At 44.2% G+C, this 15,139-nt stretch overlaps 1 protein-coding gene across 1 annotated transcript; it reads left to right on the top strand.

The window, feature by feature from the left end:
* The first annotated feature begins 12,636 nt into the window (after nt 1-12,636).
* LOC148911910 (uncharacterized) lies at nt 12,637-14,600 on the top strand. The gene has a single exon (XM_089028352.1). The coding sequence runs from the start codon at nt 12,637-12,639 to the stop codon at nt 13,273-13,275; it is 639 nt and encodes a 212-aa protein (XP_088884478.1). The 3' UTR covers nt 13,276-14,600.
* The last annotated feature ends 539 nt before the right edge of the window (nt 14,601-15,139 follow it).

Here is a 15,139-nt window from a genome sequence, read left to right as displayed (position 1 = left end):
TAAACCTGAAAACTCCTTTATGTTCATCGCCAACTATTCCGGTCATGCGCCCGCGTACAAATGCAGCGGTGTCGCTTTAAAGTGTTAAGCGAGTTAAGTCAGATTTTACAAAGAAATGTATAGAGAGTCAAGATAGTTTTCGATTTATAAATTTCTGTGTAAACAGTTTTCCACTTGCCGGGGTAGAAGAACAATATATAACATTAAAGCATTTAATTTTTACCAAACATACTTTAATTTGTTTGTAAAAACCTTTTCGTCTCGATAGTTAGATTTTAACAGCCTTCTTGCCATATGTGCTTTGTTAAATTGCAAGAAAAACACAAAAGGTCAAATATTATGAACAGGATTTCTCAAAATCAAAACTCGTTACCTCATTTGCCGGGGTCGATTCATAAAACACACACATTCTAAACTACTGATGTCGAATCTGTGGTCGATTGAACGAATTTATACTTTTCGTTTTTTATTTTCAAAAAGCTCCGATTTGAGACGAATATTTGTGAGATCCTTCTTCAAGAATAGGCACTTTGTGAAGCAAAAACCTTGAAAATTATTCGCAAAATACGGCATGTTTGGTACCAAAATAAAGCTTGAATCCTCAGCTCTCGTTTGCCATCGTTTGTAATAGGATACCTATTAAAGCACAGGAATACCGTAGCAAAAGGTTTTGTTTCTCTAAGTACGGGCCTGAGAGAGCTTGGGCTTCCTGTGGTTTTTATTTTATACAAGATATCCGCTGACTTGGCGAGCGGCGCATGGCCGAAATAGTTGGTGATGTCCACGTAATCAAGAGGCTAGTTGCTATTCAGTGCTGCATGTACAATAGTTATTCAAATTGGTCGCCGTAAAAGAAAGGGTCTTGCCGAATGTCTTACTTGCCCGTGTTGTCAGCTACTGGGATGTCATCTTTTAAAACAGTGTTTATTTTGTATCGTTATATACAGCTATTTCAAAAAAAGGTTTAATACTGAATAACGCATTCCAAGACCAAACGGCATTGTGGGTCTCGCTAATTTGAAATAAAAAGTAAATATAATATAATATAATATAATCAACTCCCTACTTGTAGTTAGTATATTGTTTCAGATGGAGTACGCTAAAAATAAAATAAATAATAATTATTAATCCTACTTTGGACAATGTCACTATGAGCCACAATACTTCGCTCTTGGAACGCACTATTCAAGATGCAGTATTCAATATTCAACCTTTTTTGAAATAGCTGTATACAGTGGTTATACTTTATATTATTGTTATATACGTTATCCACTTCAGGTCGATATATCTAATATCCACCTCGGTAACGGTATATAACCTTTGCCTAGCCTAATGCCGGAATTCGATTATCCAGCATTTTTATGTCAATTCCTCGTTAGAAGGAATTCAGTGTGCAATGGTTTTCAACACGATACTTCTCAAAACGATTATAAGAAACAAAGTTCCATGGGAATCTGTAGTAATATATGGGGCTCGAAATAATGGCTTGTCAATGGCCAAATCCAAGTTCAATTTTACTAATGACAGGCTCAAAACGATCGTGAACTGCCAAATGAAGAATAAAGTGGCAGAGGCCGTTGAGAAAATTTTGATCCATAAAATAAAATTTGTCCTGCCAAAATTGAAGAAGAAACTGTCTGGCCATTTATAATTCTACTTCGAGCCCTGCTCTAGCACATTCTCTTGTAGCTAATTTTGCTATAGGAGATCGGTTGATCTTATTCTACATCATCATCCATAGACTGAGAAAAAGCATGTCGGCTACAGTAACATGCAGTGTATAATCATGCAGTGCAGTGGGTAACCTGTCAAGATAGAATGATTGAGGCGAGAGTATTCTAGTGGTGTACCTTATAGTATATATAATGACATCCCCGCCGTACGCTGATCATATCTTTAAATACTGTCTACAGTATCATGCAGTGCAGTCGGAAACCTGTCAAGGTAGAATGATTGAAGTGAGAATAGACTAGTGAGTATCTACAACTACTGTCTGCGGTGCGGTGGGTAACCCACCAGTCAAGTTAGGATGATTGACGTGAGAGTAAAGTAGAAGCCCGGAGGGGGAAAAAAGTACCGGGGATGCTCGTCGGAAATTTTTAAAAAGACCCCTAAAAGATACCGGAAGTCTTTAAAAAATGGCGTGGCTGATTGATTTTTAGCCCCTAGGAAATACCACAACTAATAGTATTAAATTTAATATAAAAGGCGCCTAGGATAAGCCATACCGATGCGCACTTCTCTCCTTTTCCGACTCCCTAAGATATACCAGAAAATGCTGATTTTCAAAAATTCGCATTTAGACACCCTAAAATATACCAAATCGCGAATTTTTACCCCTAAGAGATACGACGCGCATCCCCGGTACTTTTTTCCCGGAGTGCCCCCCCCCCCCGGGAGTAGGAGTGGTGTTCCTTATGGTATGATATATGACAACACCGCAGTACGCTGATAATATCTACAGCTACTGTTTAAAGTAACGTGCTGTGGATAATCGGTCAAGGTTGCATTATTCAGTTGACATGTTCCATTATTGGTGATGAAGTTAATAGATCTGCATTTCTCCCCAGTATTCAGACAGTACTGAATACAGACAGAGGCTTCGACCACATTGCTTTCAGCGTACATCACGTGACCAGATAAACAATCTTCATTGGTCGACTGGAACATTGCGTCTGGAAAAATATTTTCTCGATCTTAATGGAAAAAAAAATATTGGTTTTAGTTCAGATTACTGATTCTACTGAACACTGTCTTACTCACCTCTTTCTGTACAGACACGATTACCAAAGCTGATGTCTGGTACATGGTACAATACAGGATACCCATAACACTGTCTTACTCACTTGTTTCTGTACAGACACGATTACCAAGGCTGATATCTGGTACATGGTACAATACAGGGTACCCTTAACACTATCTTACCTGTTTCTGTACAGACACGATTACCAAGGCTGGTATCTGGTACATCGTCAAGCATGAACACAGTGTATCCATAACACTGTCTGATATATATAGTGGCATTTTTAGCACAGCAGTCTGATCCTGAACGGTAACAGATTTCCATTTTCTTTATCCCAGTCTCTAACGATGGATATTGCCCATTGAGCCATCCTGGAGACTGGGCTTCACAGGAACCTGGAGCTGGACAGGAAGTAACGATTTTCCCTCCAGCTTCACTTTTCAGTCGATACCATCGTCTTCGAACTAGGGACTGTCTATCTGCCGGCTGACCACTGACTTTAGATTTGAGGGCTCTTGTTGGATCGTTGAGAAAGGCGTAATGAAAACATGATGTGTAAATGTCTGTATATAACAGATAAATGAGAAAAAAGTAGCGTGAGTTGAGAGTGTGTCTGTGAGTTTAAGTGGGTTAAGTGGCTATAACCAATCTAGCCATAATGTTTTCCCATTTAGAATATCATTATTTTTGGGGTTGTATCCAAATTCATGTGTCTAAGTTTTTATACGTAACGATTTAAAAAATGGGACAGGCACGTCGATCGTGTAAAATAGGAAAACTGATTACATTAGGACTTTTGAAAACCAGATATTTGCAGAATTTGTCTGACTACCACATAAATGAATAACTATTTCTCAGTTACTCGAAAGAAATTATCCACGCTCACTTCCAAATAAGGTAAGACTTTTGAAAACCAGATATTTGCAGAATTTGTCTGACTACCACATAAATGAATAACTATTTCTCAGTTACTCGAAAGAAATTATCCACGCTCACTTCCAAATAAGGTAAGGTATATCCGGAATGACTAAGGGTTTCTCTCGTTATCCCCCGGGCCAATCAAATTACCAAAAAGAAATCTACGTTCACTTCCAAATAAGGTAAAGTACCAAATATGGATGGCAATCTTATTTAGGCGAAAGTTTACTAACAATTTTTCTCGACACATCTAGCAGCAGTAAGGGGGACTCGCGATCGATGCCGTATATTTGCGGGTTTTAGCCGCGGAATTCCGAACGCGGGTACAGCAGATTTACGGGATTTCCTCGCGGTGTGTCCTTACTGCTGCTGTGTTGGGAATCAAAGATAAGTGTTTATAAAAATGTACGATATATATACGATGCATGAATGTAAAAAGTTCACCAATGACTTCTGTATAATTTGTCTAAGACCCAAAGTTAACATACCCAAGCCCAGGGGTTTCTGGTGTTGTGGTAAGAAAATGCAAATAGAAGACGACACGTCAGCACAGTGTTACGAGTGTGGTAAGAATATTCGTAATGCCGCACCAAATGCTACCAGAGAGCAGTATTATGCCAATGGAGGTCGTAAGAAGACCCCATACAAGAGAATAAAATACTTTAGGGACTGGATGAGTCATATCCAAGGTTATCGACCGGTATATTTAAACAACGAAGTAAGGAAGAAAATCATAGACCATTTAGAAGAGCCAACCCCGCAAAGTCTACGGAAAACGCTGAAAAAATTAAAGCTAGGGAAATATTACAAAGCTATTCCCTATCTTTTGTCTGAAATTACCGGTAAGTCTATTCCCGAGGTTTCTGATATGAGCAGAGCCGAGTGGATGTTTTGTCGGCTGGATAAGGATATTCCTTATTACCCTGACGTAATCTATGAAATATTTTACAAAATTGACCCCAACCACCCCCTCTTGGGATGGATTCCAAGAAGATAGTGGAATTAGCATAAATATTACGCGTAATTTCCAGACTGACGTTCGATATGTAAATAGAATCCCGTCACGATATTTACTGAGCAAGCTTTCTTTGAAGCTCTTCTTTTGCCTCCTGGTAGATCTTTTTGCGAGATTCCTCGGAAAGATCTTTTACGACTGTTTTTTTATTGCCCGACTTTAATTCGCCGTATTTCTTTTCCTCCGCGAGGATCAAAGAAAACTCCGTGTTGTCTATGCGGCGGTCCCGCAAAGCCTTGGAGACTAAGTCGGCGATGGTGTTAGCCTTTGCCCTTGCTAGGGCTATATGAGTGTCGTGCTTGGATATCTTACCGGACAATTGCTTTATAATGCCTGTCGTAACAGCGGAAACAATGCCGCAGACGGCTCCAACGCCGGCCAAAGGAACGCCAACGACTATTCCAGGCCCGGTAAGTGAGGTGGCAACGCCGGTGCCTGTTAACGCCACGGACATGGAGCCGGAAGTTATCGCTATTTTATGTAGCATGCTTCGGGCTCTGGCGTACTTTTTTCTAACCTCTTCGTAGTGTTTCGTTTGTCCTTCCAAGTAAGCCAGGATTAAGTTCGCCTTGTTTAAACGAACGTTCTCGGCATTTAATTCGTTGGGGCCCTCCTTAGGAAGTTCAGGATAAAGTGGAGGTGCTGATGGTATAACATCCATTATATACTAATGTACGACGCTTTTGGGAATGATATTGAGGAGCAGCCACATTACGACAACTGGAGGGCCTTCAGGAAGATGTTTCCGCACGCGGATGCTAGTAAGTTCGAAAGGAGGCCTGATGGGATTTACTACAAAGGCTCCAGGATGTACAGCAATGAGGACTTGGAGCCAAAGGCAATCACCAAGCCGGTGCGTCAGGAGGCTCCACCTAATTTTCCAAGGAATCTGTTGTTAACCGTAGAAGATTATTCATTTTATGACGCCGAAGGTGGTGTAAACGACTTCGAAAAGTTAATAACGCACCTAAAGATTTCAGTGGGTAAGCAATCATTTGACGTAGTAGTAAGGAATATCTATAAAGAGACAATGCCTAAGACATACGTCAGGCAAGGAAACCCGGGAATGGTCAGCAGGGCCCAACATGCGGTATTGGCCGCAGCAGTTAAACTTTGCCATTTGGGCCGCCATTAAAGGCTGCGGGGTTGCCGTGGATATGTTTCACATTCCAATTATGCGGTTTCATGTTGCCTTTACAGTTAGGAGATTACTGAAGGAGCTTAACACCCCACTGCCGGGAGACATAGCATTTAACCCCATGAATAACCGCTATGACGCCGCCGCCTTTGAAAGATTAATTAATGAATTCAAACCACAGCAAAAAGACTTTCGTTACAAAGAGGGAAAAACGCATGGGTTGGGTATAGTTTACGTTTGGGGCGCCAAAGGTGAGAAGCCGGCCGACTACGGACACCAGGAATATCCAAGTCATGTGTTAGAGTTCAAAGATATGGGCGGTGATAAGGCCAACAACACCCTAATTACCAGAATTCAAACAAACTACCCCGGCACTTGGGATCCATTTGTGTTAATGAAAGGAAAAGGTCTAAAAAACCTAGCCAGGATTAACCGCAGCATAGAAGCATTTGTCTACTGCATCCTAGGAGCGCAGGTAAATACCCGCAACCCCATCGTTGGATCCCAAGGCGCCTAACAGGAAACGCAACAAGAATTCCTAACCCTCTTTGAGTCCGCAATAATAGAAAACGACATTTCCAAGTCAGTTCAAAGGTATCAACTTGCGGTGCAACAGTCTAAGGTGCGTCTGGATTACGCTTTGTCACCAGGCTGCTGGTTAATGCCCAGTAATTTAGTCATTAACACCAATTCCGTCGTGGGTTACAACAACAAACTTCAAAGAGCAACCAAAGACATGAAGTTTGGGGTGAATGACGTGAACTCTGACACCACCAAGGGAATTACTCACTTCATAGAGAAGCCAAAGAAAGAGGTAGAGAAACCACCAAAGAAGGAATTACCCCGGGCGCCTAAGAAAAAACCACCCCTTAAAAAAGAATCATATCGAGCGCCTGAGGAATACGACCACGACCTACTAAAAGCCGGCTTGGTCGTTACGGCTGTTGGTTTGGGGTATTATATATGGACGTAAACAACCCACATGTGGATAAAAGAGGTCCTAAAGGCGATGAAGGACCTCGCGGACCAGCCGGTCCTAAAGGCGATGAAGGACCTCGCGGACCAGCCGGTCCAATGGCTAGGAAGTATGCCATAGATTTAACGTCGGCAGTTACAGTCGATAAGTATGTTCCGAATCACTCGTGGTTTTATACGACTGTAACTGTAAGTCCGGGGGTCACGAAGGATGCCACCGATTTCGATACTTTCGCACTGGATTTCGTATTAGACGACGATCCAGATAAATGGACTTTCACATACTTAGTGAACATGATCGATAGAAAATGGTATGCTTTTTGTCCATATCCAGACTACGTAATGAGAGTGGCTCCGCTTATGGGTACCATAAATTTATATAAGATAAAAGGCAATATCAAACTAACTAGATTCGAAATGTTTAAGTTATTGGTATAATGGCGATGAACAACCCCTACGTAGCTGGAGTAGATTGTGTTTATACGACTTACACAGGCGAGAAAAAATACACCCAGGCGGCTTGGGTGGACGTTGAGGGCATGTCAGTGAATTTGAACTACTCAGGGAAGAAGTTGATCCTTTGCAGTATTTGCATTGGCACGAGAAGCCACGCCAACGTGGGCCTTAGGCTTTGTGATGACAACGGCATACTGCAGCCTATGCGCGCGAAGACGAAGAACAGGGAGCCTGTGCATTTTTCCGTAGAGCCAAACCCCCTGAGCGACGAAAATCTATTGGTTTGGACTTTCCACATGGTGGCCGATTGCCATGGGCTGGTAAAGCTGCAAATACGCGTAGACGATACGGGGAGCGTTTGCGTAAATAGCATAGAGGATCAAGGGGATAATGACTATAACCACGCAACCATTAGCACTCTTACGGTAATGAGTCTTTAAATATATGAACCCACATACGAAGCAAGAGGGGTTTTCCCATTACTTAGAAGACGCCAGCTTTTGGGGGGATTTATGGCAAGATACCCAGCTGCAGGCTTACGTGGGCGGCTTAGGTCTAGTAACGTGCACTGTTAGCATTAGCGGCTGGAATAGCTGCAATTTAGGCTTTAGGCTGGTCGACGAAACCAACACCCCACTGCCGCCTTATAGGAAAAAAATGAACAGCAGGCATTCGGCTCACTTTTCATTTGAGCCTACACCAAGAAGTGCAGAGAACTTAACGTCGGTAACTTTTCACATGATAGTTAATTGCCAACGCGTAAAGTTGCAAGTGCGCCCAAGCGACGCCCGCACAATTGCAGGGCAAAAGTACATTGGCTTTGTTGGAATAAACACTATTCATTCTGCCGTGGATGTTCCTAAAGATGAAATTTGGAATCATGAGTCCATTAGCACCATTAGCGTGCTGCCTTTACTACCGCGCTACCAGGGCGGTGCGAATACCATATTCGCCCCCCGTTCGCAAACAAGGACGCCTAAGGAGGAAGTGGGGGAAGTAATGCGCTCGGATAAGCTTAAGCCTTCATCTTCTTCAGGAATACCACCCCAATAGCTACTACGAAATGTTATTCCCCACGAACTTCAACAGTTCTCCGCCGGTTCTTAATACCAGGCTTAAAACGCTACCAAGCAGCCCAGGAACGCTGGCTGCCATTGTTTTTCCCAGGGTTATTAGGCCCGCACCTAATTTTTTTCCCATTTCCCCCATTTCTTTTCCCACCTTTTTTCCCATTTCCCCCACCTTTTTTCCAAGCGCCTTTGCACCTGAGGCCACGCCGTTAATTGCATTCATAATTCCAGCAATAGCGCCTGCGAGCGTTGCGGCGAACGCCAATGGAATGCCGTACCTCCGAAGGACCCTCAGTATTTTTTGCCTTGTGGTAAGCCCCAGCTCCCTTTCCAAGCCTTCTCTTTGCGCCTGCAACTCCGCAATCCTTTCCTCTAGGGACCCTACTTGCGCCCGAGCTGCTTCTCTTTCCCCGTCGGCGCGAGTTTGATCGTCGATTATTTCCCGTTGCGTTTGTATTTGCCTTTCCAGGTCCTCTATGGCTTGCTCTCTTTGTCTTAATTGCTCCTCCTTAACAATGATTTCCGTGTTTAACCGCCGCTCTTGCATTACTGAGGCTTCCAGCTCCACACCCACGCGTCTAAGTTCGGAGTTCCTGTCTCCAATGTCCCTAATTGCGCGGTCAAAGTTATTTCTAGCAGAATCCCTTTCAATTATCATGGTGCTAATGCGACGCCGGGCTTCTTCGCTTTCCCGATCATGGGAGTCTAACATTGATCGCATTTGCTTCATGTATTCATTTTCCTTAGTATCCATTTCTTGTTTTAGATCTTCAATATGTTCCGCCTGCTGGTTCAATTCAGCGTTTTTTTCGTCTAATTGCTCCGTAAGTTCGTCAAGTTGTTCTTTGTGTTTGTCTATGAGTCTTTCCTGCGCTTCTTCTTCCATGTTGAGTGATTCTAAAGACTGCTGCAGCTGCAAGGCGGCGCTGCTGCCCGACGGCGTACTCGTTAGCTTTTCCTCTACGTCTTCCTTGGTAGCTTGTATTTTTTCGAGCTTTTCTTGATCCTTATCCAGAATTCCAGCGATGGCATGCATTTGACTGGTAGCCTTGGGGGTCCTAAAAGCTTTGAATAATCCCGAAGATAACCTTGATGTTTCCTTATGTGTTAAGTATTTTAGCACGGATAAGTCAGGCCTACCCAGTGCCGTCGTTATTTCCTTCGGTAAGGCGTTGTTAAGTGCGTCAGACTTTTTGCTTTGATAAAAGTCATACCATTTTTCCCTGCCTACGTAACGAATTTGGATTTGACCCTTGTCGCCGCGTTGGAATTCTAAAAGAGTCGAGCTGGCGTTAGGATACCTCTTACGCACGTCAGCAAGTAGCTTTTGGGGTACCGTTTCGCCGATAGCTGCCATTAAAGTTGGAGGAATTCGGGGGTCGGCAAAGAACCTTCCCTTACCATCGCGGATGACGTAGACCTTAGCGCCACTTCTAGCCAGCCTACCCATGATTAGTTCCCTGCCGTATTCATCTTCTTCAAACATTAGCTGCGCCTTTTCAGGCATCCACTCAGGTAGTAGCTCCTGAAGCCTTTCAAAGTCGTCCGGGGGCTCTTCCATGGATTCGTCCATTTCTCGTTGAACCCTTTGCAACCATGCGTCACTGGGGGCTTCAGGAACTAATCCTAAGTCGCCCATTTGCATGTAAGATGGAAGAGAGTTACCGGGGTTTTTTCCTTTAAACCTCTTTATGAGGCTACGTAAGGCATCGGGGGCATTTAGGCCGTACTTGCGACGTAGCTTTTCATAAAAGCCCGGCTTCTCCGCTTCCGGCAGCAGGGTCTCATATTCTTCGTCGTTAATGTCGACTTGGCCTTCTTCGGTGGTGGGATCAAAATCCGTTCCTTCTACTTCCATTATATATGATAAGCTCAAAGTTAAATCCCAACGCATTACCTAAGCAGGTTGGCGGACTGAAAGCAGAACGCACCTTTCATCGGGTTACATTCACGAGTAGTATAGGGAATGGGGGTTCTAGCGCAGTGACCACACGAGGATTTCCCGTTTAAAGTCACTAACCCGTGTTTGCGTAGCCCTCATTCCCTATGAGACCCCCAGGATTACCCGTGGGGGTAACAGCGCACTCGAAATATGTTAGTTTACGCCAGGATTACCCGTGAGGGCAACAGCGCAATCTCAACACGGGGTAAGACCCGCGTCAAAAATCCACCTACGGACGACCCCCACTCCAAGTGTGGTTGAGGGCAACAGCGCACTTAAATATGTTAGTCTATATATGGAGTGCGAAGAATGTAAGAAGTTCGTTAACGACTTTTGCATAATTTGTCTAAGACCTAAAGTTATCGTACCTAAGCCAGAACCCTTTTGGTGTTGTGGTAAGAAAATGCAAATAGAAGATGACACGTCAGCACAGTGTTACGAGTGTGGTAAGAATATTCGTAATGCCGTACCAAATGCTACCAAAGAGCAATATTACGCCAATGGAGGTCGTACGAAGACCCCATACAAAAGAATAAAATACTTCCGAGACTGGATGAGTCATATCCAAGGTTATCGGCCGGTATATTTAGACGATAAAGTAAGGCAGAAAATCATAGACCACTTAGAAGAGCCAACCCCGCAAAGTCTACGGAAAACGCTGAAAAAATTAAAGCTAGGGAAATATTACAAAGCTATTCCCTATCTTTTGTCTGAAATTACCGGTAGGTGTATTCCTCATGTCCCAGATATGCAAAGGGCCGAGTGGTTATTCTGTCGGCTGGATAAGGATATTCCTTATTACCCCGACGTAATTTACGAAATATTTTACAAAATAGACTCCAACCACCCCCTATTAGAATGGATTCCGAGAAGATGAAATGTGCAGTCGAAATCCACCTACGTTCTTTTCAAAGCAGATGTCTACTGAGCGAGTTTTCTTTGGAGCTCCTCTTTTGCCTTCTGATAGATCTGTTTGCGAGATTCCTCGGAAAGATCTTTCACGATGGTTTTTTTATTGCCCGACTTTAATTCGCCATATTTCGTTTCCTCCGCGAGGATCAAAGAAAACTCCGTGTCGTCTATGCGGCGGTCCCGCAGAGCTTGGGAGACTAAGTCGGCGATGGTGTTAGCCTTTTGTCTTGCTAGGGCTATGTGTGTGTCGTGCTTGGATATCTTACCGGACAATTGCTTCATAATGCCTGTCGTAACAGCGGAAACGATGCCGCAGACGGCTCCAACGCTGGCCAAAGGAACGCCAACGACTATTCCAGGTCCGGTAAGCGAAGTAGCAACGCCAGTGCCTGTTAACGCCACGGACATGGAGCCGGAAGTTATCGCGATTTTATGTAGTATGCTTCGGGCTCTGGCGTACTTTTTCCTGACCTCTTCGTAGTGTTTCGCTTGCCCTTCCAAGTAAGCCAGGATTAAGTTTGCTTTGTTGAGCCTAAAGTTTTCAGCGTTTAATTCGTTAGGACCTGTATCCTTAGTGGTAGCGTGATAATTGGGAACATCTGGGTACAACTGAGGTGCTGAAGGTATAACATCCATTATATACTAATGTACGACGCTTTTGGGGATGATATTGAGGAGCAGCCACATCACGACAACCGGGATTATGCCAACTGGAGAGCCTTTAGGAAGATGTTTCCGCATGCAGACCCTAGTAAGTTCGAAAGAAGACCCGATGGGATTTACCATAACGGCGAAAGAATGTACAGCAATACAGACTTGGAGCCGCATGAGGAGAGGAAAAAGGCACAGCATTTGTCAATAACGAAGGAGGCACCCGTGCATAAAGCACCCAATTTTCCTAGAAACTTATTGTTAACTACGGAAGATTACCCATTTTACGATGCTGAAGGTGGTGTAAACGACTTTGAAACGATGGTAACGTTCCTGAAGATTTCAGTGGGTAGGCAATCATTTGATGTAGTAGTAAGGAATATCTATGGGGATACGATGTTAAAGCATACGTCGGGTAAAGAGGCCAGGGAATGGTTAGCAGGACCCAATATGCGATATTGGCCGCAGCAGTTAAACTTTGCTGTCTGGGCCGCCACTAAAGGTTGTGGCGTTGCCGCGGATATGTTTCACGTTCCGATCATGCGGTTTCATGTTGCCTTTACGGTAAGGAGGTTGTTGAAGGAGCTTAACGTACCTTTACCGGGAGATAAGGCATTTAATCCAATGAATAATCGATATAACGCCGCAGCCCTAGAAAGGTTAATTAATGAGTTCAAACCACAGCAAAGAGACTTTCGTTACAAAGAGGGTAAGACGCATGGCCTTGGCATCGTTTACGTTTGGGGTGCCAACGGTGAGAAGCCGGCCGATCATGGGCATCAGGAATACCCAAGTAATGAGTTAGAGTTCGGTGATATGGGTGGTGATAAGAGTAATAATTCATTAATTACTAGAATTCAAACGAACTACCCCGGCACTTTAGATCCATTTGTGTTAATGAAAGGAAAAGGTTTAAGGAACCTAGCCAGGATTAACCGTAGCATTGAAGCATTTGTGTACTGCATCTTAGGAGCGCAGGTAAATACCCGCAGCCCCATCGTTGGATCCCAAGGTGCTTCGCGGGAAACGCAAGAAGAATTCCTAACTTTATTTGAGTCTGCAATAATAGAAAATGACATATCTAAATCGGTGCAGAGATATCAATTAGCGGTGCAGCAGTCTAAAGTGCGACTGGATTACGCTTTGTCGCCTGGTTGTTGGTTAATGCCAAGTAATTTGGTTATTAACACCAATTCCGTTGTGGGTTATAACAACAAGCTGCAGCGAGCTACTAAGGATATGAAGTTTGGGGTGAATGACGTGAACTCTGACATGACCAAGGGCATTACTCACTTCGTAGAGAAACCAAAAAAAGAGGTAGAAAAACCATTAAAAAAGGCGTACGTGCCACCAAAGAAACCAGTAAAGAAGGTTACCGAGGAATATGACCATAACCTACTAAAGGCCGGCTTAGCAGCTGCAAGCATTGGTCTGAGCTATTATATATGGCGATGAACAACCCCTACGTAGCTGGAGTAGATTGTGTTTATACGACTTACACAGGCGAGAAAAAATACACCCAGGCATCTTGGGTTGATGTCACGGGGATGTCTGTAGACTTGAACTACTCAGGGAAGAAGTTAATCCTTTGTAGTATTTGCATTGGCACGAGCAGTCACGCCAACGTGGGCTTCAGGTTCCTGGATGACAATGGCATACTGCAACCTATGAGAAATAAGACAAACAACAGGGAGCCTACGCATTTCTCCGTAGAGCCCAACCCCGGCAGCGCCGAAAACATCTCGGTTTGGACTTTCCACATGGTTGCTGATTGCCACGGGAAGGTAAAGCTGCAAATGAGAGTAGACGACACGGGCGTAGTAACGATAAATAGCATACATGACCAAAGAGATCGACCTTATAATCACGCTACCATTAGCACTCTTACGGTGCTTAGCCTTTAGAAGCAAATTTATTTGCTGAAATATATGAATCCACACGCGAAGGAAGATTGGTTTCTCCATTACCTGGAGGAAAAGGAGTACGTGGGCGACAAGTGGCAAGACGCCGGATTGTGGGTGGAGGTTGGAGGCCTGGGATTGATCATGTGCACTATTTGTATTTCGGCGGGGTACTCATGCAATGCCGGTTTTAGGATCGTTGATGAGAATAACCATCCATTACTGCCTTACAGGGTAAAAAGTAATACCAGACATCCAGTTCATTTTTCGTCGGAGCCCGTTCCTCCGCAAGCGGAAGACATAACGCCGGTAACTTTCCATATGATAGCTAATTGTCAATATGCAAAGCTTCAAGTTCGCCCCAGCGATGGTAACGGCCGCATACGAATAAATGCCGCCCCGACTGTTAACCCTTCGACGGATGCTACTTGGAATCATAAGCCCATTAGCACCATGAGCGTGCTGCCGCTAGTTCCGCATTATCAAGGCGGTGCGAATACCATCTTTACTTATCCGCAGTCAAGGACGCCTCGGGCGCCCGACGACGATAAGCCACCAGTAATACACGAGGATAAGATTAACCCTTCATCTTCTTCAGGAGTACCACTCCAATAGCTACGACTAATATCCAAATGTTATTCCCCACAAACTTTAGCAGTTCTCCGCCGGCCCTAAGCGCCAGGCCAAGAACGCTACCCAGCAGCCCAGGAAGACCGGCTGCCATCTTTTTTCCCAAGTCCGTCAGCCCATTGCCTAATTTCTTTACGCCCGCGCCTGTAGCCTTAAGCGCGGACAAGATCACGCCTACTACGCTCGAAATAGCGACCGCAAATGCCAGTGGAACGCCATACTTCAAAAGGGCTCTTTTTACCTTTTCCTTGGTGGTAAGGCCCAACTCCCTTTCCAGGTTGTCCTTTTGCGCTTGTAATTCCGCGACTCTTTCCTGAAGGGTTTCTACTTCCTTTTGGGCTGCCTCCCTTTCCTCTTCGGGACGAGTTAGGTCCGCAATTATTTCCTGCTTTTCGGATATGTTTTTTTCCAGGTCTTCGATGGCCTGAGTTTTTTGCTGGATTTGCTCTTCTTTAATGTTGATTTCAGCAACTAACTGCCGCCGCTCCACCAAAGAACCCTCTATGGTGGCTTGTAATTTCCTAACTTCCTCCTGACTCATGTTTAGGTCCTGCAGAGCAAGGCGAAAAGCCTGTCGAGCTGTATCCCTTTCATCTAAAGCCTTTTCGGCTTCTCGTTTAATTTGCAGTATGCTTTCGTCTTTACTTTGACCCAGCCGCAACAATTGTTTTTTATAGCTTGACTCCCTTTCCTTTAGCGTTTTTTCTAACGCCGCCGTCGGAGCATGTGATTTCTTAGCCTCCTCCAACTCCCTTTCTGCTTTATCCCGATCACGTAAAGCCTGATCT

The sequence above is a fragment of the Actinia tenebrosa genome, unplaced genomic scaffold (assembly GCF_029948245.1).
Source record: "Actinia tenebrosa isolate PJP-AT-01 unplaced genomic scaffold, QUT_ActTen_1.0 PGA_scaffold12__29_contigs__length_12842862, whole genome shotgun sequence".
Classification (NCBI taxonomy): domain Eukaryota; kingdom Metazoa; phylum Cnidaria; class Anthozoa; order Actiniaria; family Actiniidae; genus Actinia; species Actinia tenebrosa.
The sequence above is the reverse complement of the archived record's forward strand: the minus strand, read 5'-3'. Positions and strand labels throughout refer to the sequence as shown.

What these genes read in the sequence shown, in the direction of transcription:
- LOC148911910 (XM_089028352.1), top strand. Translation starts at nt 12,637, where the DNA reads ATGGGTGGTGATAAGAGTAATAATTCATTAATTACTAGAATTCAAACG.